The sequence below is a fragment of the Mirounga leonina genome, unplaced genomic scaffold (genome assembly GCF_011800145.1).
Source record: "Mirounga leonina isolate KUSES-001 unplaced genomic scaffold, KU_Mleo_1.0 Mir_376, whole genome shotgun sequence".
NCBI lineage: Eukaryota > Metazoa > Chordata > Mammalia > Carnivora > Phocidae > Mirounga > Mirounga leonina.
The window spans coordinates 7,648,410-7,676,278 of record NW_023270718.1 but is presented as its reverse complement, the minus strand read 5'-3'; the positions used below and the strand labels follow the sequence as shown (position 1 = coordinate 7,676,278).

At 39.5% G+C, this 27,869-nt stretch overlaps 2 protein-coding genes across 5 annotated transcripts in view; both read left to right on the top strand.

Annotated features, from left to right (window-relative positions):
- Positions 1 to 16,210, top strand: part of LOC117997780 (zinc finger protein 331-like) — a 51,922-nt gene extending 35,712 nt beyond the window's left edge. For both annotated transcript variants that reach the window (XM_034986142.1, XM_034986140.1), the window contains one exon: positions 11,169 to 16,210. In XM_034986142.1, the coding sequence (XP_034842033.1) occupies positions 11,169 to 12,979 (1,811 nt within the window). In that variant the 3' untranslated portion in view covers positions 12,980 to 16,210. The remainder of the gene's footprint in view (positions 1 to 11,168) is intronic.
- Positions 1 to 27,869, top strand: part of LOC117997798 (putative protein ZNF720) — a 166,431-nt gene that overhangs the window by 10,286 nt on the left and 128,276 nt on the right. The window lies entirely within an intron of this gene.

The following is a 27,869-nucleotide window of genomic DNA, read 5'->3' as shown; positions in this document are numbered from 1 at the left end:
CCATTTGGGGAATACTGGGTGCCCAACCATGGGCTCTCTTTTTCTTAGTGGAACAATTATAGTTCCTGCTGGTCCCTCATGGTGGGGCACTGTGCTGGTCCCGGGGAGGTGCATTGTGATCAACCTGAAATTGCTCTTGCTCCTCTTACCCTTCTAATGTTTTCCTTCTTGGTCTCTGTGGTCCAGGGCGTGTGTTTCAACCTCACCCCTGAGCACTGAGAATTGCCCAGTGATGTCATATGTGAATAATTGCTAGTTGAGCTTATTATGAAAAGTACTGAAGTGGGGGGGGGTGGTGCGCCTGGGTGGCTCAGTTGGTTAAGCATCTCCCTTCAGCTCAGGCCGTGATCCTGAGGTTGTGGGGTCCAACCCTGAGTCAGGCTCCCTGCTCAATGGGGAGTCTGCTTTTCCCTCTGCCTTTCCCCCCTCCATGCTCGAATTCGCTCTCTCTCTCTCTCTCTCTCTCTCGCTGAAGTAAATAAATAAAAGAAAAGGAAAGAAAAGTATTGAAGTGGGAACTAAGTATGTCACCATTTTTTTTTGATTGGGAGAGAGGGAATCTCAATTAGCCTTCATTCCCAGCTTGGTGCAGGATGTGGGAGCCAGCTGTGAGGCTCTGTCTCAAAACTCCGAGATCGTGATCTGAGCTGAAATCTAGAGTCAAGCACTTAACCTGATTGAGCCACCCACTGGACCTTATTCACCATGTTGATGATACCAGCTTCTGTGATGATTGTTTTAATGTCTCATGAGTGAAAAATGAAGGTTTCCCTATATGTACGTGTGTGTGTATTTTTACACATATGTGTGTAGATATGCACACATACGAACAGATTGTTATTCTTCACTTAGAATATTGAAATGGCATATATTTAGGTATTGAAAACACTATGAATAACAGTGACAAATTCCTTTAGTGTTAAAGATTATTCTGTATGATATATTGCCATGCTGGTTGTTTGTTTGGTTATCACTACATGAGGGTGTTTTTGTTTCTTTCTTTTTGTTTTTGTTTTTGTTTTTCCAGTTCTTTCCTCCTGTTTTCGTTATAGCTCTAGGAAAATTCCAGTGGGGTATATTCAAGCAAAGTTTGGCAGTGCTAGGAACATTTGGTTTATTTATGTTTAATATTACAGTGGAGATAATGGGGTTTGGATTTACCAAGTTTTTGTTTTTCTTCATACCCTAATCTATTTTTTATTATTAGTTTCTTACGTTTTCCTGAGTAGATTTTATTTAAATAACTCTACTTTTCATTCTATTTCTGTGAATTGTGTCCTCAGTACCATATTGGTTTTTTTTTTTTTTTTTTAAGATTTTATTTATTTATTTGCAAGAGAGACAATGAGAGACAGAGAGCATGAGAGGGAGGAGGGTCAGAGGGAGAAGCAGACTCCCCGCCGAGCAGGGAGCCCGATGTGGGACTCGATCCAGGGACTCCAGGATCATGACCTGAGCCGAAGGCAGTGGCTCAACCAACTGAGCCACCCAGGTGCCCCAGTACCATATTGTTTTAACTAGAAATTAAGGCATGCTTTAAAAAAAAAAAAATGTTTTTTAAATCTAATCACAGGTGCGCCTGGGTGGCTCAGTCGTTAAGCGTCTGCCTTCGGCTCAGGTCTTGATCCTGGGGTCCTGGAATCGAGCCCCGCATCGGGCTCCATGCTCAGTGAGAAGCCTGCTTCTCCCTCTCCCACTCCCCCTGCTTGTGTTCCCTCTCTCACTGTGTCTCTCTCTGTCAAATAAATAAAATCTTTAAGAAAATAAAAATAAATCTAATCACAGTGTGAAATTACATCGTACTGGGGTGCGTGGGTGGCTCAGTCCATTGAGCGGCTGCCTTTGGCTCAGGTCATTATCCTGGGGTCTTGTGATTGAGCCCCACCTCTGGCTCCCTGCTCAGCGGAGAGCCTGCTTCTCCCTCTCCATCTGCCTGCCACTCTGCCTACTTGTGCTCTCTCTCTGTGTCAAATAAATAAAATATAAAAAAAAAGAAATTACATCATACTTTATTTATAAAATAAAAGAAAGAGAGTGTTTTTATTTCCTTTTTTTTTGTTTGTCACTTCTTTTTAGTATGGAGTTGGGCATTAAACTTTGGATAATCTCTTTTTCAAAGTGTTTAATTGGTCATTGTGCCCATTTTTACTGTTGTGATATATTTTTCTTCAATCTCTGTAGTTTTGTATATATGATGAGAGTAAGTCCTTTGTCTTCTCTCTATATCTCTGTTTTGTTCTCTTGAGCCTGTGATGCAGAGAAGTTCTTAATTTTATTTTATTTTTTTAATTTTTTTTAAAGATTTTATTTATTTATTTGACAGAGAGAGACACAACGAGAGAGGGAACATAAGCAGGGGGAGTGGGGGAGGGAGAAGCAGGCTTCCCGCCGAGCAGGGAGCCCGATGTGGGACTCGATCCCAGGATCCTGGGATCATGACCTGAGCCGAAGGCAGACGCCTAACGACTGAGCCACCCAGGCGCCCGCGAAGTTCTTAATTTTAATGTAATCCAATTTGTCAGTTCACCCTTCATGGTTAGTGATTTTTATCATTTTTGGAAATCTTCCCTTATACCAAGAACACAGAGATAGAATCCTTTTGTGCTTTTTTTTTTTTTTAAATGATTTTACTTATTTATTTGAGGAGAGAGAATGAGAGAGAGAGCACATGAGAAGGGGGGAGGGTCAGAGGAAGAAGCAGACTCCCTGCTGAGGGACTGGCTGTGGGACTCGCCTTGAGACTCGATCCTGGGACTCCAGGATCATGACCTGAGCCAAAGGCAGTTGCTTAACCAACTGAGCCACCCAGGCTCCCCCTTTTGTGCTTCTCTAAAAACATCATTATCTTTACAGTTTTGATCAGAAATCTATTAAAAATGAATGTGTTGTGTGGTTTGTGTAGTGACTGAGGTTTTCTATTCATTTTCTTTTTTTCCATCAAATTTGATAACAAATTGAAATATATTTTGAAAATGTTGCATTGTGCTTTTAATTTGTTTACCAAAGTCATTTCTTCACATCAATAAACATCTCCTCGATCTTGGAGTAGACTTCTCCTATGATTTCTCTCCATCTTTTCCTGCCTCTAGTGATGTTTACAATCTCATAGGACCACACACTCAGTGTCAGTTTTGATGTCAAAAACCTTCCATGGGCTTCTTTGCTCAGATGAATTATTCCTATATTCCCATAGCAAAATGGCTTCCAGGGGCTTGGCAAATGAGCAGTCATCTTCTTGTTAATACACTGTAGCAAAAATCCTGGCAAACTGATAGCTTTTTTACCATTATATCTCTCTTTAGTTCACGAGGTGTAGGTTAAGTTCTACAGATTTTATTGCCAAACATGAGTATATACGACTCATGGGTCATTGTCTCTAAGGGAGTCCCACCAGCCATGACAGCTTTTGGGTGAAAAGATTTCTGCCATGGTTTTGGGTGGATACTTTTGTATGTTTACAACGTGGTCAAGGGTGTGTCCAGTGTGGTAGAGTGTGGGTCTTGGGTGTCTTCCAGATCATTAATATTAGCCCTATGGATGCTTGTTGGGAGGAGCTTAACGTAAAAACTTCCAAGTACAGGAGTTTTTAATTTTCTGCTGTATGTCTCTGCCAAATGAGCAGTAAAATATGGAGGAAAATGTATTTTGGATACTGTTTGGCATTTTAGAACCCAATCCTACATTTGTTGTATACAGTATTGTTATTATTCCTTGAAGTCATGTTGTGAGCTCATGATCCAGACTAGTGGTTCCATGATTTTCATCCAGTACATGCACAAACAATGTGTCAAGTGCATTCATAGGATCAGTGTTCTTCACATAAGTTCAGGGTTACCCACACTTTTTTTTTTTTTTTTTTTAAGATTTTATTTATTTGCGAGAGAGAGAATGAGAGACAGAGAGCATGAGAGGGAGGAAGGTCAGAGGGAGAAGCAGACTCCCTGCTGAGCAGGGAGCTTGATGTGGGACTTGATCCCGGGACTCCAGGATCATGACCTGAGCCGAAGGCAGTCGCTTAACCAACTGAGCCACCCAGGCGCCCAGGGCTACCCACACTATTTTTGTCCTTGTGACCACTTCCGTTTCATTTTGCACAATCTTCTACATCTTTTAGGTCTATGTTGGTCTTTCTAATATTCTCTGTTGATGGTTGGTGAACACCTTTGCTCTAATCCTCTGCCCTAATTCCTCTGCTTTCCAATTCTCATCCCTTTTATTGTAATAAGCCATGATTCCACTGTATCCAGAACCCGCTTTGCCTGGGTAAGGAGTACAAAATACTCTCATCTTTTCAGATAATTTAAATTGTATGTTTTTTGCACAGTTTCATTCTTTCTCTCCCATCTTCCTTAGAAAGATCACTACAGAAATTTAAGGTAGACCCTCATGGTTATTGTGGTTTCTTAACCTGGTTGAATGCAAGGCCCACAGGGACATTGCAGAAGGGAACGTGATAGCTCAACCGATTCTCCTGCATTGCATCCCGCTCATCATAGCCTTGAAAAATGTTTCCCAGTGTAAATTGAGTGCATTTTATCCCAGATCCTATGTAAGATTAATGAGTGTTTCACAAGGTGGTATACACATGGGAAAATTAGGCAGGAGCCAAGCCGGGATCAAACTGAGTGGTGGCTGCTGTTGGGACATGATTTTCTATTGGTTTCAGTTTCTCTGGGTGTTATGGATAGAAGCATTGAAGGTTCTTATTCTAATTGTTTTTTCATTGATGTTTGTGTAGAAAAAGGCTTTGGAATATAGTGATATCTTGCTCGTGGGTAGAGGACAGATTTGTTTACTGCACAAGAAAATGGAGAGGTCTCCTTCAAATGGCAAAAGATGCAGGCAGATATGCTAGTTGTTCCTTTAGTATGTTGTGGTTTCCTGTGTCTCATATGTGCATGTGCTTAGGGGGCTGGTAAGTGAAATTAATGTGAGCAAGAAGATGGTATGGTGATTGCTGTGTCATGAGCCAGAAGATCCTTGGACTTGGATCCGGATCTCTTCTGCCAGCACTGGAAAATTGTTACAAGCCAGTTTGTCACATTATGAAATATGTGTAATCTTGGAATTTTTATAGTTTTCAAGATTATCCATGGACTTTATTCAAAACAAAATAGATATTCATGGGTCTATTTCTGGGTTTGTTTGTTCATTTGTTTTGTTGTTTAAAATGTACATATAAGTGAAATCATACGGTGTTTTTCTTTGACTTATTTCGCATAGCATAATATCTTCTAGGTCTATCTACATTGTCATAAGTGGCAAGAAGCAACCAAAAAAGCAGAAAGACCCATAAATACATTTAACAACCTGCTGGTTGCCAGCATGAAACGGAGAGGGACAATGGGCAAAATGGGTAAAGGAGATGGGAAGTACAGGCTTCCAGTTATGGAATGAATACGTCATGGTGATAAAAGACACAGCACAAGGAGTATGTTTAATGGTATTCTTATAGCGTTGGACGGTGACAGACAGTAGCTCACTTGTGAGCGTAGAAGAACCTACAGAGTTGTCAAATCACTGTGTTGTACATCTGAACCAGCTTAACAATCTGTCAATTATGCTTTGATAGAAAACAAAATAGCAGAAATATGCATATACATGTATAGGTTCAGCTACGTTCTTTAGAACTTGCATGTAAAGAAGACTAACCTCCAAATGAAGCTGAACCTACGTATTCATAATAGGATATAGACTTAGGAAAGCATATTTATCTGTAACACAATGGAGATAAGGCTAAATTGCTGGAGAAAGAAGACATGGGAGAGAGGAGAGAGTTCTAGCAGGGTGTAGAAGTGAATAGAAGGACATGGAAGAGCCTGGAGTCCTCACAGGCTGAGCAGCCTAGGAGATACATGGAAGAACATGCATTTATTTCTGTGAGAGTTTCTTAAATAGTTTTCCCTGCAGCGTGCTTTCTCATCTCTTACCATTAACGTGTATGGAATAATGGCCAAATATCTCATGAAGGCTTTTCTGTATAAGTGGAGTCTTTTGAAGATACTGGAAATTGCGACTCATTTTATTTCCTGAGCTCAATTCAGGCAAAGTCAGTTTTTAGGAGGAAGCCTGACATGAAAACAGAAGAGCTCCTATAGCACTGAGAATTAGTGAGAGTGTAGGGAAACCGTGGTATTTTTAAAATCTATGTGATCTGTGGGGTCCAAGCTAAGAAATCAGCATTGTACCATTAGCAGATTGCACCTGTGTGACTTGTCAACGTGGGAGCTCTTTCCACGAATATATGTGGCATGGTGACATGAAGAAGGATAGATAGAGGTCCAGAAAAGAGTGGCTGATGAAGTTCGCCCTGTAGGAGTGACGTTAGTTTGAATGAAAAGCGAAGGGAGGGAAGGACTCCAGGCTCACCTGTTTTATCCTCTTCCCCGTGTTTAGGAACCCTTTACATGGTTCATCTTTTGTGATGTAGGCCTGGAATTTTGTCTGGAGCAGACATTTTCAAAATGTGCCTGCCCAGATGCAGTGTACTTCAAATTATAGAAGTAGGTTTTTATTTTGTCTTGTTTTTAAAAATACACTTAGTGCCCTTGACGAACTGAAGCTGGATTCTGTGCAGCCTTGATTCAGCCTCTTGGTTCCCCTGTGAGGTGTGCCTCTTTCTTGTTTTTCCACCACCTAGAAAGGAATCCGTTTTTATCATTCTCTGGTTAAACCTGAGAGGTAAATGACGTAAGGGAGCCATAGATTTAGCCCTGGTGGGACGCCTGGGTGGCTCAGTCGGTTGAGCGTCTGCCTTCAGCTCAGGTCATGATCCCAGGGTCCAGGGATCGGGTCCCGCATCGGACTCCCTGCTCTGCGGGGAACCTGCTTCTCCCTCTGCCTCTGCCTCTGCCTCTGCCTCTCTCTCTCTCTCTCTCATGAATAGATAAATAAAATCTTAAAAAAAAAAAAAAAAAGATTTAGCCCTGGTGTTAAATGAACTTTGCCCGTTCCTCTTCCACTTGACCTTGCTATGGATGCTCTCAGGAAACAGTAGAAGAACATTATTTTTGAGAGACAGAAATTGGACAGGACATCGGTCAACATGAGGACTAGGACTTGTATCTAAACTCCCAGTCCATCTGTGTTGCAGTGGAGAAATCCCACAGTGTTTCAGGAACCCTCGAGGGCAGCGTCCCTACAGGAGGAGAGTTCCACGATTCTTGTACATGGGTTAACCTCCCATATCTGGGTCTCTGGAAAAGCCTCTGATTGAGCTGATCAAAATCACAGGCAGAGGAGCCTGTGAAAGCCTGTGATCGCACACGAAAGACATAGTTTACATACACTATTCCAGATTACAGAGTGTGGGCAGTATATTTGGCTTGATATTTGAATGAAAGGGAAGTTCTCATGTTTACATTTAATTATGATTTACTTGCTTCTGGACATTTATTTCACAGTAGTTATTATGTGTCCTTTGAAGACTGTTAGGCACCATCACCAGTGTGACCCATTTGAGATTCATGCACTTCATGTCCTCGGTGTTCGCTGCTGGATCCCTCCACTATAAGGTTAATAATTTTTCTCATTTATTTTTATGTACTTTGGGAGGATTTACTGAAAGATGTGCATAAGTCATCTTACTTAATGAGGAAACTCCCTTCTCTGTTTCACTTTGTAGTCTGCTTTGAAAATGAAGGCTCTCCTGTGTTGGCCTAAGATACCATTGTTTGAAGTAGAGATTATAAATAAATAACGGCTTGGCCCTACACATTTCCATTTTATTCACACTCATGTCACAGACATACCATTTCTTTTTTCTTTCTTTTTTTTTTTTAAGATTTTATTTATTTATTTGAGAGAGAGAGAATGAGAGACAGAGAGCATGAGAGGGAGGAGGGTCAGAGGGAGAAGCAGGCTCCCTGCCGAGCAGGGAGCCCGATACGGGACTCGATCCCGGGACTCCAGGATCATGACCTGAGACAAAGGCAGTCGCTTAACCAACTGAGCCACCCAGGAGCCCCAACATAGCATTTCTTATCACTTCTCTGTTGCTCTGGAGAAAGAAAACATGCATCATATATGTTCCACTGCCTTAAAATTGTAAAATATAACTCGGCACAAAAGCCACATGAGACCAATACATTGAATGCTATAAGAGACTCAAAAACAGTCGTTATTTTAGTCATATACTTGTGTGTTTGTCTTTGTGGTGTTTTCGCAAGACACAAAAACCTTCATCCACAAATATATTCATAAGTTTTTATCACTGAAAGCATTTCTCAGTTTAGTGACAATAAAGAAAAACTCTAGTCTATCATTTTTATTCTTTTTTATTGAATCTATAATTTTTTATGTTTTATCCTCACTTACCTGTTTTAGTTGATATGTTCTGTGGTTTAATTGTGTTTGCATTCCCATTGTCCCTTTGAAACCTGCTGTGAACCTTCTTTTAGGGTTACTTCTGTATAGTGGTCTGTGTGTTTGTCTTAAAGTAATTCAATTTCAATCTGGGATAAAACTCAGGATATACTATTACTGAAGTTTTGCCAAGATGTTTTTTGAAAGGTGAAGAACAATTCTACTGTTCTCATAGGTTAGTGTGGATTCATGGGTGAATTTATGAAAAAATGTTAGAATGTGATGTAGTGGGTAGTAAATGTTCAAAGACGAATTGTTTTGTTCTTGAAATTAGAAGTTGTAATTTCCACAATATTCTTTACGTTCAGAGTCATCCATTTCTTTTCTTTTTCTTTTTGGAATTTAAAAGTGTGGCACTTGAGCTAAGATATGGGCGTCACTTGCAAGCTCGTGAGAAATGTGGGAACTCAGATCCCACCTAGAAATCCAAATCAGATTATAAGTTTTGACAGGATCTTCACTTCATTGTCCTACACATTAACATTGGATGAGGACGGGTCTGGCTCACCTCTGCTTTTTGGTTAGCTATCCCTGTATTTATGTCTGTGGTGTATTGTGATAACTATGGCGTTGTAGTATGTTTTATTTATTTATTTATTTATTTTTAAAGATTTATTTATTTATTTGAGAGAGCGAGAATGAGAGAGAGTACATGAGAGGGGGGAGGTCAGAGGGAGAAGCAGGCTCCCCGCTGAGCAGGGAGCCCGACGCGGGACTCGATCCAGGGACTCCAGGATCATGACCTGAGCCGAAGGCAGTCACCCAACCAACTGAGCCACCCAGGCGCCCCTGTAGTATGTTTTGAATCAGGGAGTGTGGTGCCTCCAATGTACTCTTCAGTTTGAAAATTATTTTGGGGGTGTTATACTGTGGCATCCACATGAATGTTAGGAGGGGTTTTGCTCTTTTGCCAAAGAAAATGACATTGGAATTTTGATAGAGATTTTCAGTGTTACTTTTTATTCTGATCTCTGTTTTTTTTATGTCTGATTTTTCTTCCTTATTTCCTTCCTCTAAATTTCATGTTTGTTTCTTCTTTTTTATGTTCCTTGTAGTATAACGTTATGTTGTTTATTTGAACTTTTTTTCTTTTTTTTAAAGATTTTATTTATTTATTTGAGAGAGAGAGAATGAGAGAGAGCATGAGAGGGAGGAGGGTCAAAAGGAGAAGCAGACTCCCCGCCGAGCAGGGAGCCTGATGCGGGACTCGATCCCGGGACTCCAGGATCATGACCTGAGCCGAAGGCAGTCGCTTAACCAACTGAGCCACCCAGGCGCCCTGAACCTTTTTTCTTAACTCAAGCATTTATAGCATTAAAAAAATTGAAAATGGAAAGTCTAGTGGGGAAAATCAGCAGAAATATACAAGTGATGACCAAACAATAAAATAGCATAAAAATGAAAATAGGCATTCTTTATGGTTTTCTATAGATCATGTCATCTGAACAGAGATAGTTTTCTTTTTCTTTTTGAATTGGATTCTTTTTATGTATCTTTTTCTTACCTGATTGTTCTGACTAGAATATCCAGTACTATGTTGAATGGAAGTGCTGAAGTCATTCCTTTACCTTGTTTCTGATCATACAGGAGAAGCATTCAGTCTTTTACTATTGAATATGTTAGATTTCAGCTTTCAGTACGTATGGCCTGTATTATGCTGAGGTGGTTTCCTTCTATTCCTACTCTCGAGTGTTTTTAATCATGAAACTGTGTCCGATATGCTCACATTCTTGTTCTGCTTCAATTAATATGAACATGTCATGTTTGACCTTCATTCTGTTAATGCACACTCTTAAATTTATAGATTTCCATATGTTAAAAGACCCTGAACTCCAGGAAGAATTCTCACTTGATTATGTTGTAAAATAGTAAAATGTGCTTTTGATTCAGTTTGCTTCATTTTATTGTGGACTTAGTATAACTATTCCTCATAGTTAGTAGTTGGTAGTGTTCTTTGTTTGTAGTGTCTTCCTTTGGCTTTGATAACCTGGTAAAGCTGGTGTCTCAGAGATTGTTTGATAGTTTCCTTTCTCTTCACTCCTTGGAAATGTTGGAGGAGATTTGAAGTGCTTTCTCTTTAAATGTTTGTTTGAATTCTGCAGTGAATTTATCTGGCACAGGACTTTCTTTGTTGGGAGTTTTGTTTTGTTTTGCTTTTTCAGTGTGTTTAATAGTGGTAGATTATTTGATATTTGTACTTTTTAATTATTTCTCCATAATGGAGTCAGGTAGGTTATACACTTGTTGAGATTTATACAAGTTTTTTTTAATATCTGTTTGTGGACATGTAATTATCCATCATCACCTCTTATAATTGTTTTTATTTCTTTGGTATCAGTTGTATTGCATCTGCTTCCACTTCTTCTGATTTTACCTAGTCTTCTTGCTTCCATTCTTTATTTAAAAGTATATTGATTTTGTTGATCTTTTCTGAAAATGCAGTCTTCCTATTGATGTTTTCCTGTTTTTGCTATCGTGTTTTGTTGATTTCTATTTTAAGTTTAAATTTCCTTCCTTCTGCTAGTTTTGGCATCAGATGGCACTTTTCCTGATTTTTTGAGGTATAGGATCGTGATGTGTGCTCCAGCATGACAAGACTATGGAACTGTGCGATAGGCTATGTGATCTGTACGTTGTCTGCGCGTTTGTCTCCCTGGAGGAATGAAGTCCTGATGATTCTTTCTCAGCCATATTGCTGAAGTTCTCTGATTGATTTTAATTTTGCGTATTAGAAGCTTTCATTATATTCATCTGAGAATAGTAAGTGGAATGATTTTACTTTTCTCTTATTCAATATCTTTCAGCTGTATCTTCACATGGCACCCAGAGTTTCCTGCCAAAGCTGTGCATAGAAGCTTCTTTCCAAAACGTGGCAGTGGGTAGATATAAACATAGTGCCCTTGACAATTTACACTTAATGATAGACTGGAAAAATGATGGGGAGAGTGAAGAGCATCAAAGATATCATGGAGGACATATCCAAACTGAGACAACTGTCCATAATATGAATCTCACTGCCCAAAATGATGAAGAATGTAAAACACTTGGGAAAATATCCCTTCTTAAGCCTGCTACTTCTGCAAAGCAGTGTCTTTCTGTAAGCAAGGGCTCAAATCAAATGGTGAAACATACATATTTGGAGAACGAGAATTTGGAAAATCTGGAAAGTTGCCTAGTCCATGCTGAAAATAATTATTTGAACCATTTTGAAAGTAGAATTGGATTGACCTTTGAGTCAAACATTTCTGAAAATCAGAGATTTAAAAATGAAGAACAAAGTGCTAAGTGGGATTCATTTGAGAGGTCCTTCACCGAGGAGTCGGCCCTACAAGATGACCAGAGCATTTTCAATGAAAATAGAATTGCTCAATGCAGTGACTCTGAGAACAAATTTAACGAGGGTTCAAATGTTAATAAATGTGTGAGGACTCATTTTCCAGAGAATCATTATGAGTGTGATAAATATGTGGAAGTCTTTTATCAAAGCTCCAACCTGATTATACATAAGAGTATCCCTATGGGAGAGAATCCTTATAAATATAATGAGTGTGGGAAATCTGTTAACCAGTCCTCCAGTGTTGGTGATTATCAGAGAGTTCACATGGAAAAAAACATATACAGATGTAATAAACCTGTGAACATGTTGAGTCAATCATCAGGACTAAACATACATAACACAGCTGCTACTGGACAGAAAACTTACATTTGTGAAGAATGTGGTAAAGCCTTTGACTGGCACTCAACACCATCTCAACACCAGCCAATGCCTACTGGAGAGAAACCTTACAAATGTGAAGAATGTAGCAAGGTCTTTATCCACCACTCACACCTTATTCAACATGACAGAATTCTTCCTGGAGAGAAACCTTACCAATGTGAAGAATGTGGAAAGGCCTTTAACCAGCACTCAATGCTTACTCGACATCAGAGAATTCATACTGGAGAGAAACCTTACCAGTGTGAAGAATGTGGCAAGGCCTTTAACCAGCACTCAAACCTTATTCAACATCACAGAATTCATACTGGAGAGAAACCTTACCAATGTAAAGAATGTGGCCAGGCCTTTAACCATCACTCAAGCCTTACTCAACATCACAGAATTCATAGTGGTGAAAAACCTTACATATGTAAAGAATGTGGCCAGTCCTTTAACCAGCACTCAAACCTTACTCGACATCACAGAATTCATAGTGGAGAGAAACCTTATATATGTAAAGAATGTGGCCAGGCCTTTAACCAGCACTCAAAGCTTACTGAACATCTCAGAATTCATACTGGAGAGAAACCTTACATATGTAAAGAATGTGGCCAGGCCTTTAACCGGCACTCACACCTTACTCGACATCACAGAATTCACAGTGGAGAGAAACCTTACCAATGTAAAGAATGTGGTAAGGCCTTTAACCAGCAGTCAAAGCTTACCGAACATCACAGAATTCATACTGGAGAGAAACCTTATATATGCAAAGAATGTGGTCAGGCCTTTAACCGGCATTCACACCTTACTCGACATCACAGAATTCATAGTGGAGAGAAACCTTACATATGTAAAGAATGTGGTGATACCTTTATCCAGCACTCACACCTGACTCGACATCACAGAATTCATACTTGAAGGAGTCCTAACCAAAATAATGTGCCAAGGCCTTTAAGCAGTGCTAAAGTCTAACTTCTGATCAGAGGATGTATACTGGAGAAGATTTTGCAAACATAATGAATTTGGCAAGCCCTTTAATCAGAAGTCAAGCTTCATTGACCATCAGAGAATTCGTATTGGAGAAAAAAACCTTAGAAATGTAAAGAGTGTGGTAAAACTTTTAGGATTGCTCAACTCTTACTCAGCATCTCAGAGTTCATACTGAGGGGAAACATTACAAAGGTAAAAGAATGTCTCAAGCCTCTAGCTGGAACTCCCAACTTACTGAACATCATAGTTCTCATCACAGGATGGAAACTAAAATACAGAGAAATTTGCAGTGCCTTTAAGTGGAATTCAATCCTTAATATCCAAAAATTCACACTAGAGTTAAACCCTACAAATTTATGAATGAGGAAAGACCTTCATTTTAAATACACACATTAGTAAACACTCGTGAGTGCATAAAGGACAGTAACTTGAAAGATGTAAATACTTAGAAATGTATGTAACTGAACATCAAATGTCAATAAATGTCACAGAAATCAAGTACAAAGCACTACGTCAGTCAGTCTATTCAGATATTACATCAGAATACTCATGATAAGGAATAATAACAAAGTTAAACTGTTAGAAATGTCTGTCCTGTTCTTCAAAAGATTAAGTGGATAGATTTTTGCATAGTTCTAATTAATATCAATATGTGCTTTTTTTAACATTGGCCCTATCTGATATTTGTGTCTAGCAAATATTAATGTATCTCTACTCTCAAGTCACTTCAGAAAATACATTTATTTTTAGAACGTGTGAAATTGTGTGACTGATTGTTGCTTCCTCAAAGATAGGAGCTCTCTCCTTCACTAGGTGGGACTCATGATATCTAATTATCCATGGAAGATGAAGGACAATATAATATACAATATATAAAGAAAATCTAAATGAAGATATTGTTTGTGGTTATAACATTAATGACGGTTGTCATGAAAAAGGTGTTCAGAACATCAGTCTTTTCCATTTATTAAAACTAAAGAACTTTCTGAATATTACAAATAAAATATTTTACCAACTGGTATTAGAGGAAAAACAAGTGGCAATCCAGTAAAATTCTGATGTATCCTCATGATAGCAATAGTTAGAGAATATTAGTGGATGTGGTTGAAAGGAAGAAATCCTCACAGATACCATAAAGAGGGTAGCTGACTCTTCCCCAACATAGCATACATCCACATTTGTTGAGAAGGACCTCACACCTGAAAACTGTTGAAACCATTACTCCCACATCATTATATCAGTGCTTGAATGCTTTTTAATGCTTATATACTGTATTTTGAGCAAGGATTATAGAGGGGATTGAAATGCATAACTTAGTCTATGTGTGAACTTAATATATTTTAATTAATAAAACACAATGGTTTTTATCATGTTAACACGGATATGTAATGAATGAAGTGTTATCTGACTACCAATGTTAACCTATCTCATTTTATATAAGCTTGTAGGTAACTAATGGTATCTATCACCTATTTGGCAACAGTGGAAATATTATCTAGTAATCCGTTTTTGTCATTGGCTTTAACGTTTAGATAATGTGTGATTGTTTTTCCGTTAGTTTATCTATTGTATCATTTTCTCCTCCTTGGGACTAGTGGGATAGTATAACAGATGTATTATAGATTGTATGTGGGTCTTATTGATCAACTAAGTGAAGTACTCCATGACAGTGCTACTTAGCATACATTTTGTGTAGGCAGGAGTTTTGCAGGGGACTTTTAAGTGACACAAGAGAATCTTACTAGTGCATTTCCTACACAACAAACTGCAGAGTCAGAAGTTAGTACCTCGTGATAGGGCATTCCCAGTCCACCCTTGTGAGCAAACATTTCTCCTGTCTCCCATGACTTTCCCCTTATGTGTCCTTTAGAGAAGACTCCCACCGAGCTTACTTAAACCTATTTTAGTTTGAAAGGCTATCTGGACTTCTCCCCGGGACCCTAAAGCACTCTACCATGGCCCCTAATAAAGTTATGTGCCCCACTTCATACATGTGGGTGTTGTTTTCATGTTTCTATCTAGTAAACATACACTTACAACAATGGTTTGTGTGTAATAGATACCCCATAAGTTAGAGAAATATATTCCGGTAGGAGTGACATTGTAGCCCCAGTTAAGAGAAAGTACAGAGGATGAAGAATTGGCGTGAATTCTGCATGTGGAGAGGGGACACCTTTCCTGGGTTGCACAACTGACTCCCTGGATTTAGAAAAATAACTTACACTTTTTTATTTTCCTGGATATCTGCAGATCTCCATTTCTATTTATCCCCAGTTTTATTTCCACCTACATAGGCATCTCAAACGTTCTTCTTTGCCTGTGTTGTGGTGAGAATGTCCTCACTGACCTTTTAATTGAGATTAGAGACAAGTAAGGCCAATGGGTGTCAATTCAGACATTTAGCCCTGGCATGTGGGATGTAAATATAAGTAAAACACAATGATGGCAGCATCCTTAGAGAGAAAGGTAAGACCTGTTGGAAGAAAATGTGAAGAATTCTTTTCAGTGTGGGTAGGGAACCTAACGTGGCTCCCTTTAGTCATTCAAAAGACACAGTTACCTCTTGGTGGTGTCATCTGATGAATAAATGCAATGGAATAAAGGAATTGGCAAGTGTGGTGGGTTCCTGAGGAGTAGGGAAGTCCTATTTTATCTTCATGATTTAACTGAATTCCTGTGTGTTAGTGAGGACCAGATGCTGTTGTGATGACTCTGTTTGCCCAGGTCTAGATGAGTGGCTGTGGATGGAGGAAGGGTATTCGATGATGCAGTCATTTAGTGCATAGCTTCAAAATATCACATGGTAGAGTAGATGTTGGAGATGAAGAAGCCTTCTGGACAGTGGAACAGGCGGGCTCAGCAAGGTGTGGGCTGTGGTTTCACCAAAGCGCTAGAATCCCAGGTATATAACCCCAACATAGTTTGAATCCACTGTAGATGGGTATCGTTTCGTGGAAGCTGATGCACTGCTGTGGGGGACCTTCCTCCCTTTACCACGTGCCATGATGAGTGTAGCCCTGTGCCCTGGCTCTGTGCCATGGATTTCTCGGAGGAGTGGTTTAACAGTCAGTGACAGTGGGCATTTCTGCTTCAAACAGTCTGGTGCAAGTGTTTATTGACCAATAATAAAGAAGATGGGTATCTCTATAGAATGGAATATTAGCCTTAAAAAGGAATGAAATCTTACCGTTTGCAATGACATGGATGGAGCTAGGTTATTATTGCTAACGTAAAGAAGTCAGAGAAGGACAAATACCGTGTGTTTTCACGCATACGTGGAATATAAGAAACAAACAAGCAAAGGAGAAACAAAAGCAGACAGGCAAATCAAGAAATAGACTCTTAACTATAGAGAAGAAACTGATGGTTACCAGAGTGGAGATGGATTTGAGAGATGAGTTAAAGAAGTGATGGGAATGAAGATGTGCATTTGTTGTATCGAGCACTGGGTGTTGTATGGAATTGTTCAATCACTATTGTACACCTGAAACAAATATGACAGTGCATGTTAACTCACTATAATTTAAATAAAACCTTTTAAAAAATACTTTGGTGTTTACAGATTTAAGAAATTTTATCCCTTATGTTAACTTACGTTACACAAAATACACCTTTGTAAACAAATTGGAACGTTTTATCTTTTCTCCCTGATTCCTCCAGAATTCAGAGTGTCTCAGTAACTATTTTTATATTTTTTAATGCCTGTATATATATGTATACGTATAATTTTAGTAAGAATCTGTTCTCATGATGACAAGACACAAACAAACACTGTTTATACAACCATGGCTTTGACTGGGATGTCATAGCTGAGAAAGAGCTGCATAGACTCAGATACGACAAGACAGCTATAGGGAACTAAGATTGACTTTATGGATCAAATAAGGCCCCCTTTGAAATGCCAGCCTGATACCTTGCTTAGGGAGTTCCCAGCAGCCTTACCATGTGAGCAAGGAAGATTACTTACTAGCAGGTGCAGGAACCTCAGGATATTTAGGGGACTTTCATGAAGAGAGGAGTTCACTGAAATCTGTAGTTACTGTCCATAAAGTCTGGTGCACGAAAATGGCATGGACTCTGACCTGGAGATGCTATTAAAAGTTCGATTTAGAGATTCCTAATGAAAAGTTCCTGCAAAACTGTTTTTAGTGTCTGTAGCTCAACCTCCGTTCTACCTGCAGTTATGTAAATAGTCAGGCCAAGTGTTTTTTTCTTAGACTATTTTGTAATCAAATTAGTGTTAATTTGACTATCTTTGGTAAAAATTTGTTTCAGTAACATTTTGTAGATACTAGATTTTAATAGTATTCAGTATTAACTGGACTACATCCTGATTTCTTCTAATGTCGACCAATGCATGGCTACAAGTCCCCAGACATTTTGAGTTTTCTCTCACCTTCCTACTTGGAATCATTTGAGAACTAAAATTTTTTTTTTTTTTTTAAGATTTTATTTATTTATTTGACAGAGAGAGACATAGCGAGAGCAGGAATACAAGCAGGGGGAGTGGGAGAGGGAGAAGCAGGCTTCCCGCAGAGCAGGGAGCCCGATGTGGGGCTCGATCCCAGGACCCTGGGATCATGACCTGAGCCGAAGGCAGACGCTTAACGACTGAGCCACCCAGGCGCCCCGAGAACTAAAATTGACATTTTCCCTGAAGCTCTGCAAACTTAATATGAATGATTGTAAAGAAATTGTCGTAATAGCTCATGTATAGACAGTCTTAGTACTGTGGCTCTGTGGACCACTGAAACACTACCAACGTAGTATTTAAACTATAAACCAGGACAAAATGTTAGGTTTCCCCTGCCTGCCCTCACTCTATCTTAAGATGCTTGAAATCTAACATATAGAAGTCTGCTCAGCTGGCTACCCTCAGAAATCAGAACCTGCCTTAACATTTGATCTAATCATTAATCGTAGTTCATTTGTTTTCATATAAATGCCTCATTTAATCACAGTACTTAAGCTACAGGGCTACCTTTGAAAATACACCTGTATCATTGCCTTCTGAAACGAGTTTGGCCAAACTGCCCTATTGGCAGGGTAAAATGCTAGATCAGTGACATGAAGTAATCTACCAGATCAACATGTAATACTTGAAACTCCCAAGGAAGTTTGAGATGGGGGAACTGAAGGAGCAGGACAAGCCTCTCTCTCCACCCACCGCCCCCTGCAAAATGCCCCTTTGGATCATTGAAGTTGAAGGTACTTGAGAACCTGCAGGTTGCAGAGGACATTCTACCCCTCCCCTGCCATTAACAACCCAGAAGAATCTAAATTGGGCGGGGGGTGGTTCTTTCCAGAACATGAGAGATTAACATGAAAAAGTTTATCTCTGAACCATCTTTAAGGTAAGACAAATACCTAAATACCAAAGATGTGCTCTTATTGCCCTGTGAAGTGTTTTCCTTTCCTGTGAAGCTCCTGACCGCCACCCCTTCTTTCCTTATTTCAGGATGACATTTGTACCTCCTCTTCCCTGACAGTCTGGAACTTCACTTCTGTTTGGATTTCCTGTCCATGTACCTATTAAATTTGATTTTTCTCCTGTTAATCTGTCTCATATGAATTTGATTCTAAGTCCAGCTAGAAGGACCTTTGAGGGGACAAGAATTCTTGTTCTCTGACGGGATTTAATTTAATGCCTCATTTCCTGGCATCCTATTTAAGTTATAAAAAGGTGCTGTAGCAGTAGAAAGTAGTTGTACAGGAGTTGATATTTTTGAGCTCAGGTTTTGGCCCTATTTCAGAAGGTCCTGTATTTGTTTCCTGCTTAGATAGTACATTATCAGTGTCTCCTTTAAAAGCTTCTGCGTAGAGGTTCCTGGGTGGTGCAGTTGGTTAAGCATCTAACTCTTGGTTTTGGCCCAGGTATGATCTCGGGGTCATGAGATGGAGCCCTGGTGTCGGGCTGTCAGGCTGCATGCGGAGTCTCCTTAAGAGTCTCTCCCCTGTCCTCTGCCTCTCCCCCACCCTGTGTTCTCTCTTTCTCTAAAATAAGTAAATCTCTTAAAAAAATAAAAGCTGCTAAGTAGCAATCAAAATATGTATCCCTCTCTATTTAATAGATGGCTCCCTTGAAGGGGATGCATAGGTACACAAATGAAGTATCTGAGGGATCCTCATTTAGACCACTTGAGCATTAAAATCCTTTGTATATTCTACTTATTTAGATGCTTGCAGATATGTAATCCATGTGTATTAAACATGAGTCCCACCAGATTGTATGAAGGGTGTTTTCCATCCCATTTTTCCGGTTGTGATGGTTTATTTTCTGTCCCTGTTGGTTGACATGCCAGCACTAGGTAAGGGAATTTAGCTGTGAAAGAATGTGCTAATTAGGGTTTAATCTCGCTGCTTCAGGTGTCACCCTGGAGATGGTGGATTGCGTTTTGTGTCTTGGTTTTCCCTGGAGTTAGCCTGGCTGAATTCAAAGTGCTCAACATGCTAAGTGGCTGATTCTTCTATGCTTCCCCTGATGGAGCAACTGAATTATTTGTGTGGGATGGCTGCCGGGTGCTGAAGTTGACTCTGCCACTCTCTACTGAGAGGAACTAATATCCTTTGTCTTGGCATTCATTCAGAATCTCATCTACAGAACGTGTCAAGGATTTAAATTGGTCACATTGTGAAGAATTTTAAGTTTCTTTCTTTTTTTTTTTTTTTTAAAGATTTTATTTATTTATTTGAGACCGAGAGAATGAGAGAGACAGAGAGCACATGAGAGGGGGGGGGTCAGAGGGAGAAGCAGGCTCCCCGCCGAGCAGGGAGCCCGATGCGGGACTCGATCCTGGGACTCCAGGATCATGACCTGAGCCGAAGGCAGTCGCTTAACCGACTGAGCCACCCAGGCGCCCCCAGAATTTTAAGTTTCTAAGAGGCAGATGCATCTGTGCTTCTCCTGACTTTACAGTGTTTTGTGGCCATGCAGTATTGTAGAAGAAAATCATCTTCTGGGACGCCTGGGTGGCTCAGTTGGTTAAACATCTGCCTTTCGTTCAGGTCATGGTCCTGGGGTCCTGTGATTGGGCCTGCGTCAGGCTCCCTGCTCTCGGGGAGTAGGCTTCTGGTCCCTACTGACTTCCAAATTGGATCACTATAGGAAGTTATCTGTGCTGGTACCTCTGAAAGTAAGCCCTAGGATCCATATTTGATTTGTGTTTTTATTATTTTTTTTTTATAGATTATTTATTTCTTAGAGCAGAGTGAGCAAGAGAGAATAAGGGGGTCGGGGAGAAGCAGGCTCCCCACTGAGTTGGGAGCCCACCCAGGGCTGGATCCCAGTGTGCTGGGATCATGACCTGAGCCGAAGGCAGACGCTTACCCACTGGAGTCCCCCAGGCACCCCTGATTTGTGTTTTTAAATCAGCAAGAATGATTAATTTGATGGTGTGAAATTGGAAACGTGAAGGGCTTTCTTTAGTGACTGAGCAAAATGTCTTATCATTTATTGTGGCCTGTTTTCACTGTATGTGCTTTGTTTAATATTCTATTGATGTGAAAATCAAATTGATTGGATTTAAGCAGATATGAAATTGCTATGTTACATAGAATTCAGCCTTTCATTTACCTTATTGTTTGAATAAGGTGATTGTGAACAATTCTGTTGTCGTAAACTCTTCACAAATAATAGAAGTGGTGTAATTTTGTGGCTTAAGGTGAAACTGGAAAAAACAAAAAATTTATAGACCCATGAGGTCATGTTAGCAGATGTCCTTAATAACTTCTGGTGTCACTTCACCTTATACCCTAGAGGTGTATTCCTTCTCAAAACACTTTGAATCAGAAAAATATCGTTCTTCTTTATCTGAGAGGTTTTATGAGGTGTATCCTGTAATTATATCTGTAGGCTAGTGCTGATTAACTACTTGTAAGCTAGTGGGGTCACATGCCTATGTCTTGAGCCTAGGCTACATGTCCCTTGTCTGGAACAGCTGTGCCTGGGAATATATGACCTGTAGTTTGCTTTCTTACATCTGAACTGACAAGATCAATGCTTGGCTTCATTAGATCAATTTTGTGTTGATCCTGCCAGGGAGTATGAATTTCTGTTCCCTTCAAGGTCCTTCTACCTGGACTAAGAATCCAATTGAAATGAGACAGATTAACAAGAAAGATCAACTTAAATTTTATAAGTGTAAGGAACCCTCACAGGCATGGCAGTCCCAAAGGCAGTCAGGCAAAATGAGGTATTTATGTCTTCCTGAACTAAGGAGGAGGACCAGGGATTTTCAAGTGGAAAAACGTACTTCACAAGGCATTAAGAAGAGTAGATGTTTGATACTTAGATGTTTGCCACGTCACAGGTGGGTCACTCAGATAAAATTTGTCACTACTAATAACCCATATTCTGTGAAGACCCCCAGGTTAGATCCTTCTACAAAGTTAAGGGACGGTAAAAAGTTTCTCTTAAGCCAGGGCGTCAATTACCTTTAGCCCAAAAGAATGTTCATCTTGGGGGGCAGCCTACCCTTGGTCCCTACAGAACATTGCTATGTGTGTCTCTGTATGTAGACTTGTGTGTCATGTTATATAAACGCATATAACCTTGGTTAAAACCTCATTTCTTCCATTTACTGGACGTTTGGCAAAATACTCTCATAAGAGAAAAAAAAATATGTTTGGTCTCATAAATTATTTTGTTGTTTTGGTTTGTTTCCTTGCATTAACTTACAATACTACCTGGTTTCTAGTAAATTTTTTTTTTTTTTAAGATTTTATTTATTCATGAGACACAGAGAGACAGAGGCAGAGGGAGAAGCAGGCTCCCCGCGGAGCAGGGAGCCCGATGCGGGGCTCGATCCCAGGACCCTGGGATCATGACCTGAGCCGAAGGCAGATGCTTAACCGACTGAGCCACCCAGGCGTCCCTCTAGTAAATGTTTAAAAAGGATTGTTGTTGCCATTCTTTGTGTTCTAGTAGCACGTATAATTTCCATAAAAACATTCCATTCAAACTCATCAAATAACAGTATTTGGGGAAACCATTTTCTAGAATTCTACAATGTTCTCTCTTCTGTATTGAGGACAATACTGGGTTGAAAATTAAAGAATCCAAAAGAATTCCTATTTCTCTTTTTAAAACAAATGAGTCTTATATCTAAGTGACACCTGTTCACCTTTCTGGAGCCAAGAGAGAGCCCTGGGATGTGAAGAGAAAGGAGCCTTACATCCAGGTAGGTGGGAATGAGTAAAGCAGATGATGCAGGTGAGGTGTAATGGTCAAAGCGGAGAACACACCTGAATGTGTGATTTGGGAAGTGCTACTTGAAATGATTATCTTAAAATACATGTGAACTGTGGTATAATTTATACCTAAATGCTTATTTTATTTATTTATTTTTAAAGATTTTATTTATTTGAGAGAGAGAGAGAGCACATGAGAGCGGGGAGGGTCAGAGGGAGAAGCAGGCTCCCCGCTGAACAGGGAGCCGGATGCAGGACTCGATCCCGGGACTCCGGGATCATGACCTGAGCCGAAGGCAGTCGCTTAACCAACTGAGCCACCCAGGTGCCCAAAATGCTTATTTTATATAGCAGTGATACTCAGCATATTGTACAACCATCATGGTCTTTCTCTGTATGTTTGTTCGTGATGTCGCTTCTCAAGAATGAAGTACAGCCTTGGCATTCTTTGTAGAAGTGGCAATATCTTAACAAATTCTCTAGTGTCATTTAATGAAGCTCATCCATAAAATTTTTATTAGAACATTTTATGATCAACTGTGATGAATTTTCTGTGCACAATTTATGCCACATAACACATGCTAATGTGTCAAACATTAGCAGAAAGTAAACAAAGCAGAAAATGCTTGCTTTTCTTGAGTGCCCGGTCTCGGTTTAAAACTCGTTATATGGAAGGATCCTTGTATAATAGCGTATCTGTTTTATTCAGAAGTATTACAGGTAACATTTCTCCTATTGTTTTGCATTCAGTAAAACTTCATTTTTATTGATAGTTTCTACAGCGTTAGTGAATTGTGCTTTTGTTTTTTTATCTGTTTTATAGTTTTGGATAACAATTTTCAACTTAGGAGTTCAAAGACAGTGTAGGGTTTAATTGAAATAGGAATCAGCCATATGTCAAATGCCAATAAAATTATGTGTGTATTTGTTTGTACAAATATTACCCGTACATTGTTGGTTCATGACTTACCTTGTTTGTTTCTTTTCTTGGTTGGTTGTCACTGGTGGTTTTATATTGTGTGTTTATCCTGGGTAAGTTGTTATATGGAATTAATGTCATCATCTATTTGTGGATGAATTCATATTCTCTTTTGAAAGAAACACCTTTTTGAACTAAAGGTAATTTTTTAAAAATTTGTATCTCTTCAGTTTTAGGTGTCATTATTCTTCATTGTGGTCAAAAATATATGCCACGAAATTTACCATTTTAACCATTTTTAACTAAAGTGTTAAGTGTGTTGACATTATTGGAATAGCAATTTCTAGAATTACCTCATCCTATAAAACTAAAACTTAGTAACTGTTAAGTACCCACTTCCACACTTGCGTCTGAGATCCTGGCACCCTCTCTTTCTTTCCTTCTCTCTTTCCTTCCTTCCTTTTCATGAGGTTCACATTAGGTTTAGTCACTTAAATGAAATCATAGTGTATCTGTTTCTGTGACTCATTTATTTCACTTATCACGTTTTAACCATGTTGTATAAAGTGACAGTATGTGTCTCTTTTTTCAAGGCTGATTATTATTCTAGTGAATGTATATGCTACATTTTCTTATGCATTCATAAGTATTTCTGTTGCTTTCATTTATTATTGGCTTTTCTGAATAATGCTGCTGTGAATATCCCTGTGCAAACATCTCTTGTGGATCCCACTTTGAATTGCTTTGGTTATATACTGTCAAGTGCGATGGTTGGATCATATGGTAATATGATTTACAACTCTTTGAGGAACCCCCATTCCGTTTTCCATAGTGATTGCTTCATATGCATTTCCTCTAACAGTGTATAAGGGGTCCAATCTCTCCTCATCCTTTCCAGCACGTGTACTTTTTTTGTTGTTGTTCGTGCTTAATAGTGGGATCTGGACAGGTGAGGGGTGATGACTCACTGTTTGATTTATATTTTTCTAATGAATAGTTAGGTTGAGCATCTTTCCTGTGCCTTGTCCATTTGTATATATTTCTTGGATTGTGCCCATTGAAAATTTTGTACAGTTACTAATCATGCTAGTTGCTGTTTGGTTGTCATTGCAATAGTTCTTTCTCTGTTCTAAATGTTAAATCTTTCTGCTCTAGACGCTCTGCAAAAAAAATTCCTTGCATTTTTCAAGTAGCCTTTTCACTCCACTGACTGTTTCCTTAGAATTACTTTCTCTGGGGGTGCCTGGGTGGCTCAGTCAGTTAAGTGTCTGACTTAGGCTCGGGTCATGATCTCAGGGTCCTTAGATTGAGCAGCCCTACATCCAGCTATATGCTCAGCAGGGAGTTTGCTTCTTCCTCTTCCTCTGCCCCTTCCTCCCGCTCATGCCCTCCCTCTCTCCTCTCTTTCTCTCTCAAATAAATAAAATCTTAAAAAAAAAAAAGAATGACTTTTTCTGATTTCAATATGTTTGAATATATTGTTTCATTTCATTCCTTTCAAGGTATTTACTGGTTATTTTCTTTATAATTTCATTTTGACCCATTGATTGTTCAAGAGCATGTTGTTTAATGTCCAAATATTTGTGGCATTTCCAGTTTCCCATCTGCTCTTCATTCTTCGTTTTATTCCATGGTGATCAGAAATGATACTTACGATACTAATCTTTAAATTTGTTAAGACGTGTTTTGTAGACAGTCTGTGCTAGAGAACATTCTGTGTGTGACTGAGAAGATTTGTGTATCCGACTCTTGCTTGGTGGAGTGGTCTGTATACGTCCGTCATATGTAATCAAGTGCTCCCCTTCCTGGACTTGAATGTGGGCTTTCTGTCCAGTTAAATCAAGGTATTAACCTCTGCTCCTATAATGATGCTGTTGATTTATTCCTTCAGTTCTGCCTTTTGTGCTTCACATGTCTGGGATCTCTGTTGTCAGGTGCACACATAATTGTTAGCAGTATCTGGGTAGTTTCGTTTCCTTACGTATGTATGTTTTTCTCTTCTGAAACGCTATGAATTTACATGTATTTGTATGGTATTAGTATGGCCTCCTGTGCCCTCTTTTGGTTTCCGTTTTCGTGAAATGTGCTTTTACGTACTTTTACTTGCATCTTAGGTGTGTCCTTAGACTTAATGTGACTCTCTTGTAGACAGGAGGGTGTTGCATCTTGTGTTTTACTCATTCAGCCAATTTATGCCTTTTAATGGGGGGCGTTTAATCTACTTACCGTCAAAGTAATTAGGAAGGGGAAGTACTGCTGCTGTCTTTTCGTAGTTTTCTGTACTTCTCGTGGCTGTTTTATCCTCCTTTCCCTCCCAGTGTGCCTCATTATATTTGTTTGATGTTTGTAGTGACATGCTTTGATACGATCTCCTTTCCTTGTTATATCTTCTGTTGTTGGTTTTTTTTCCCACCCCGGTTACCATAGGGATTACTTAAAACCTCTCAAAGCTGTAACAAACCATTTTAACCTAATATCGTCAAGAGCATGCAAAACTACTGCTTATCCTGTCCATCCCCGTACCCACTGTAGGTCGCTCGTAACCCTATATTTAATAATTGTGTCTTTTCTGTTGTGTACTCTGTAATTTAGATATATCATTTTTATTCTTTTTTTTTTTTAAAGATTTTATTTATTTATTTGAGAGAGAGAATGAGAGAGCGAGCATGAGAGGGGTGAGGGTCAGAGGGAGAAGCAGACTCCCCGCTGAGCAGGGAGCCCGATGCGGGACTCGATCCGGGGACTCCAGGATCATGACCTGAGCCGAAGGCAGTCGCTTAACCGACTGAGCCACCCAGGCGCCCCTCATTTTTATTCTTTTATTTATTTTTTTTTAAGGAAGAGAGAGAGCATGCATGTGAGTGGGGGGAGGGGCAGATGGAGAGGGAGAGACTTAGAGCCCAATGCAGGGCTTGATCTCACAACCTGAGATCTTGACCTGAGCCAAAATCAACCACGTGCCCCTGTGTTTTTATTCTTTAAAATAATTCAGTTCAGTAAGAAAATAGCAGTCTGTGCTACCTCATTACAATATTCTAGGTTTCTATATTTGTGTAAACATTTACATTTACCAGAGAGCTTTATATTTTCATGTGGTTTTAATTACTGTCTAGAATCTTTGTGCTTTAACCAGAAAGACTTTCTTTAGTGTTTCTTGTAGGACAGGTCTAATGGTACACTTCTAGGGGATTTGACGTGGGTATGCCTTCATTTGTCCATTTTTGAAGGACATTTATGCCACATAGTGTTTTTGGTTGATATTTTTTTTGGTCTTTCGGTACTTGAAGATTTTATCCCTTGCATTTCTTTTTGTAAGTTCTGCTGAGAAACCATTAATGTTCTTAGAAGAGCTCTGTTACACAGGAGAAATTAGTTTTGTCATGGTGTTTCAAAGCTCTCTGTTCACTTGTGATTTCTGATAAATTAATTATAATGTGTCTGTGTCCTCATGTCTTGACATCTATCCTACTTAGAATTCACTGAGCTTCTTGAACATGTCTCTGTTTTCCCACAATTGTGCAGGTATAAGCCAGTTGTTCTTCACGTAAGCTATCTGCCCCTTTCCACTCTGCTCTCCTTGGGGGGCGTCCCCCTTAATGTGTATATTGGTCTACTTGTTGGTGTCCCATAAGTCCCTTGGACCCTGTCCTTTTCCACAAGTTTTTTATTCCCCTCAGTGGATAATTTAAAATGAGGGATCTTTATGTTGTCTAAGTCTTTCTTCTACTTCATCAAGTCAGGTGCTGACCCTTTAGTGTACTTTAAAATTTAGTTTGTACTTTTCAGCTCCTAATATCTGTTAGGTCGTTTTTTAAACTGCCTGTCTCTGGATTTTCATTTCGGTCATGCATACTTTACTGGATTTCATTTAGTTACCCGGTTTCTACTCTTCCTTCATGAGCACTTTTATGATAGATAGTTTGAATCCTTTGTCAGGTAATTTATAGTTCTTTATTAGTTTAGGGCCAGTTTTTGGAGGTTTGTCTTGTTCCTTTAATTGTAACACATTTTTCTGCTCCTCTGTATGCCTTGTGATCTTTTGGTGATGTTTGGAAATTTAAAAACCAGCCCTGGACCCAGAATTTATGTACTTGCTTTGTAATGGAGAACACAGATAACAGCCATCTGTGCGGTAATTGTGGGGCCTATCAAACATACTCTGGGGATGTGTAATGTCTGGGTGTTTGTACTTTCACAGTTAGATCATTGTTGTTGTTTCCTGTTAATTACACATGATCTTCAGCACTGCAGTCTCTGGCTTTTGAGCAGGTCTTACCTGTTCTGTGAGTAGTCACCGCAATGCATCAAGTGGGTGTTCCCATTGTTCCCATTCCCTCAGCCTTCCATGTCATGCATGAAAGAAACAAGTCCTCCAGGCAGCTGTAAAGAAGCCAGATTATTGCCCACAGAGTTCACGCGTGTCTTTCCTGAGCAGAGTTGAGAGTTTTCTCGCAGTCTTGTCGTGGAGTGCCAGGTCGGGTGAACAGCTTACTGGGGCAATGGAACAAACTTTCCTTCTCTCTTCAAACAGGCTTTTCTTCATTTGTGTTTGCCTGAGGGTGCTGTGTTCTCCCAGCTGCTTCCGGAGCACTCAAAAAGGCAATTTGGTTAGTTTGTGTCTTCATGAAGGAGCAAAGTCCTCCTCCTTCCTATTTCTCCATCTTACTCATGTCATCTGATGAATATTAATTTTATACATTAGCATTTTAA